Raw genomic sequence first — 3806 nt, 5'->3', positions numbered from 1 at the left:
TTTACCTCTTTTCTTACCCATTAACCATAAATGTATTGTAAATCCGTTTATCTCAAAAAATGAGCGAAGATGTAGATTTAGATTCGAATCGTTTTGATGAAGAAGAGTTTAAAAGTCCAAACACCGAAATCTGCTTCGAAGCTTTGATTATTGTGACTACGCATAATCATGTACAAGAAGAAAAGATAATTATTAAAACTCTCCAAGCATTGGAGAAGTATACAATGGGTTATTTTCTGGAGGAAGCGACATCGTACAATCTATGGAAGCAATGTGTATCGTAGATGCTAGAGATAAGAAATTCTTGACACAACCAGAACTTCATATATGGTTGCTACGTTGAAAAGTTGATGTTGGGTTTTTGAATAAGTAATAACGAAAATTGTCATGACCATTAAGTAAACAAACCATTCCCACGTCTAAAAGACGAATGGCTATAAATCTTTATTTATTAAAATGCATTGAATTCCAAGTAGACCGATTGTAGTCATGTGAGATGCATTCTTGTGAACTATATTGAATATGAAACACAAGTGTTGGAGATTGACTGACTAGTTTCATGTGATGACAATTTATGAAAACAACATAATATAAAAATATAAGGAGTATGGAGTTTCACATCAAATGATCTATAGACTATAATAATTTTTAAATCTTAATTGTAAAATAGAAAGTAAAATAAGTAGGTGTAACTATACAAAAAGATTTCATGGTTGAGCTAATTAGAGATAGAGTGATACTCTAAAAAAGACGATGATATGAAAAATCGTCGTGATCAAGTAAGAATGACCATGTCATAACTAAATAAACCAACCATTCGCACTTGTAAAACCGAATTCCTATGTAACTCTGTCGATTAATATATATTATAAATATGAATGAAGTCAACCAAAATCCTTCTTAACGAGTTCTTGGCAAGTCACGTAAAAGAATTCATCTCCCTCACAGAGTAGAAAAAAACGCATCATGCAAGACGTTTGGTAGGTACTAGTCAAGCCTCGGTTCGTGCAGCAAATAGCCATGACGGAGCGCACGTTTGGAATAGATGGCGTGCTTTGCTTCCGGGAGAACACCAACACCATCACCATCTGGAAAAGCTCTCATTTGGGTAAGATTACTCAATACCCAGAATCGTCTGTATTGCCGTATAAAAGCGAAATGACAGTTTTCATGTGAAATTTGAAGAATTGAATTGTTTCGTGAACGAAAGTTGTAAAACTTTAGGTATTTGGTGCAACAAAGATTTCGAGGGTAACATTCACTCATGCCTTATTTATACTCACACTAGAGAGAATACAAGAAAAATATCACGAGTAAATGCGTGTAACTGTGTCAGTTGCGATGACCACATCCATCATTTTCCTGGTCCTGTGTGTGTCGCTGCAGTACTTTTGCATAACAACGTTGGCTTCTCAGGCAACCTGTGCGCCGCCTCCTGCAATTGAATGCAAAAGCAATGCATGCGACGTCTTCAATTACCAAGGCGTTTGGGACGACCGTGGGATTTGTAAAGCTCAGAATTCTGCATGGCCCACATCAGAAGCAGAGCTTGTGCAAGCTGTTGCGAATGCAGTGAAAAACAAGCAACGAATCAAAGTTGTGAGCAAGCTGTCTCACAGTGAGCCAAAACTGGTGTGCGTGGGAAGCGAAGGCCTCATCATATCCACCCAAAACTATGCCTCTGTAATTGAAGTGAATAAGACCGCCATGACAATTAGGGTTCAGGCAGGAGCGCTGATGAGCGACGTTCTGGAGGCGGCCGCCAAGGAAGGGTTGGCTCTGAACGCCATGATTTACTGGAGCGGCGTCTCCGCCGCCGGCGTTATCTCCACCGGCGCCCATGACAGCGGCCTCGTTGGAAAAGGCAGTGGCGTTTATGAGTATGTGGTTGCAATGAGATTAGTTGTTCCTGCTTCTCCCTCCCAAGGCTATGCAAAGGTGATCAGCTTGACAGAAGCAGACGAGGAATTGAATGCTGCCAGATTGTCTCTGGGCACTCTTGGAGCGATTTCCGAACTCACATTCGCTTTGCAGCCAATGTACAAGCGCTCCATTTCGACCGTGGTGAAGGATGACACCGATCTGGAATATGAAGCCGAGAGTTTCCTGAGAGCTCATGAATTTGCAGACATAAACTGGATTCCCTCACACGGGAAGGCGGTTTATATTCCCATTGATCGACACCCAGTCAATGTTCCAGGAGATGGCCTCAACTCTATAATTGGCAGCGCCAGCAGTGTAGTCGACATCGAAAGAAAAGCGGCAGATTGTGAGTACAAGTCAACAAATTGATGTGCCCATCTTCACCAAATAAATAACGATTATGATAATGATAAACAAATAGTTTTCTTATAAAAGTAGACACCGAATGCTTAGTTAAAGGATCAGGCCTTTGGGTTAACTTATTGTTTTTTTCCATCACTTTTTAAAGATTTAATGTTCTACCTTCTCATCACAAAGTTAAATAATATTCGTGTCTATTCATCTAATTATTTGATTCTATTGTGTAGATGAAGCAATCCAAGATAGGGCAGACGTTGAAGCTATATGCAGTGTACTCATAAACGAGACACTTGACCTTGCAATTAATGGTAGCGGCTTTCTCAATGATGGAAAACGCTTTACGGGGTACCCGGTAATAGGATTCAATCACCACATGCAAACGTCTGGTGGCTGCCAAGCAGGAAGATACTCTGTGGCTTGCACTCCCACATCAATTTTAGATAAAAATGAGACCGTCTGTTCCTGGGATCGACGAATATACGCTACCTTATACTTTGGTGTGGAACTAAGAGTGCCTGTATCTCGTTTGCCCCAAGTAATAAAGGATGTGAAGAGGATAAGGGATTTGAATCCTCAAAAATTGTGTGACATGTCAGGAATATTTATGCGCTCTATTAAGAAATCTGATGCGTATTTGGGACCTAAGGAGGATGTGGTGACATTAGTCATGATGAATTATAGGTCAAGGGCGGTCGGTACACCCAAGTGGAATGAAGATGTCTATGAAGAGATTGAACAGATGATAATTGAGAAGCATGGTGGCGTGTTACATTGGGGCAAATCAGGGGGTTACCTGTTTCAAGGACTAGCTAAGAGGGCAACTAATTTAGAAAAGTTCATGGAGGTGAAGAAGAAATTTGATTCGTCCGGACTATTTTCTAATGAATGGACAGATGGTCTGTTTGGGATCGGGGGAGGAAGTTTAGAGATTTTCAGGGATGGGTGCGCATTGGACAAAGTTTGCAAGTGTAGAGAGGACAGTCATTGTGCTCCCCAAAAAGGGTACTTCTGCAAACCGGGAAAGGTTTGGAAGAAGGCACGTGTTTGCACAAAACTCAATTAACAGTTTATAGCTCCGCTCTGTGTGGAATCTTCTTTAGTTTTATTCAATGCAGTAAATAACAAATGTATCCTCAACAAATAAATGCGTGTTGATTACATAACTTGCAACTTGATATTTTATACTGTAAGGAGTACTTGATATATCATTTGGTTATATATTTTTATAGATTTATTTTAATATTTGTCATTCTAGCATTTCTTATGGTCTAGAATTTAAATAATCATTTTATTTTTTTTAATATTATATGGCTTTTCTTAAGTTAGAGATACGAGAATTTAATAAGAGATCCTATTAGATCGAAGTAATTTTTTTTCAAATTGTTGTAAAATTATAGGCTTTTAAATTATTAAGACTTTTGAAATTTGTGAAAGATAAATTGACTACATACTTTAATTAATCATTAAATATTTTATAATTGCTTGTCAAATGTTCTAATTGCAAATAGTAGCGATAGTTCCTA

At 38.6% G+C, this 3806-nt stretch overlaps 1 protein-coding gene across 1 annotated transcript; it reads left to right on the top strand.

Moving 5' to 3' along the window:
- The first annotated feature begins 1317 nt into the window (after positions 1-1317).
- Positions 1318-3346, top strand: LOC131057670 (probable L-gulonolactone oxidase 4). Its single transcript, XM_057991820.2, has 2 exons — positions 1318-2269; positions 2511-3346. Exons 1-2 carry the CDS (start codon positions 1318-1320, stop codon positions 3344-3346), a joined length of 1788 nt encoding a protein of 595 aa, XP_057847803.2.
- Positions 3347-3806: the final 460 nt, after the last annotated feature.

The sequence above is a fragment of the Cryptomeria japonica genome, chromosome 5 (genome assembly GCF_030272615.1).
Source record: "Cryptomeria japonica chromosome 5, Sugi_1.0, whole genome shotgun sequence".
Classification (NCBI taxonomy): domain Eukaryota; kingdom Viridiplantae; phylum Streptophyta; class Pinopsida; order Cupressales; family Cupressaceae; genus Cryptomeria; species Cryptomeria japonica.
Note: the sequence above shows the minus strand (reverse complement) of the source record. Positions and strands in the feature narration are given on the sequence as shown.

Bases quoted from the DNA above. Each gene is read 5' to 3' on its own strand.
- LOC131057670 (XM_057991820.2), top strand. From the start codon at position 1,318: ATGCGTGTAACTGTGTCAGTTGCGATGACCACATCCATCATTTTCCTG. The intron at 2,270-2,510 runs GTGAGTACAAGT...TCTATTGTGTAG, and splicing joins CGAAAGAAAAGCGGCAGATT to ATGAAGCAATCCAAGATAGG.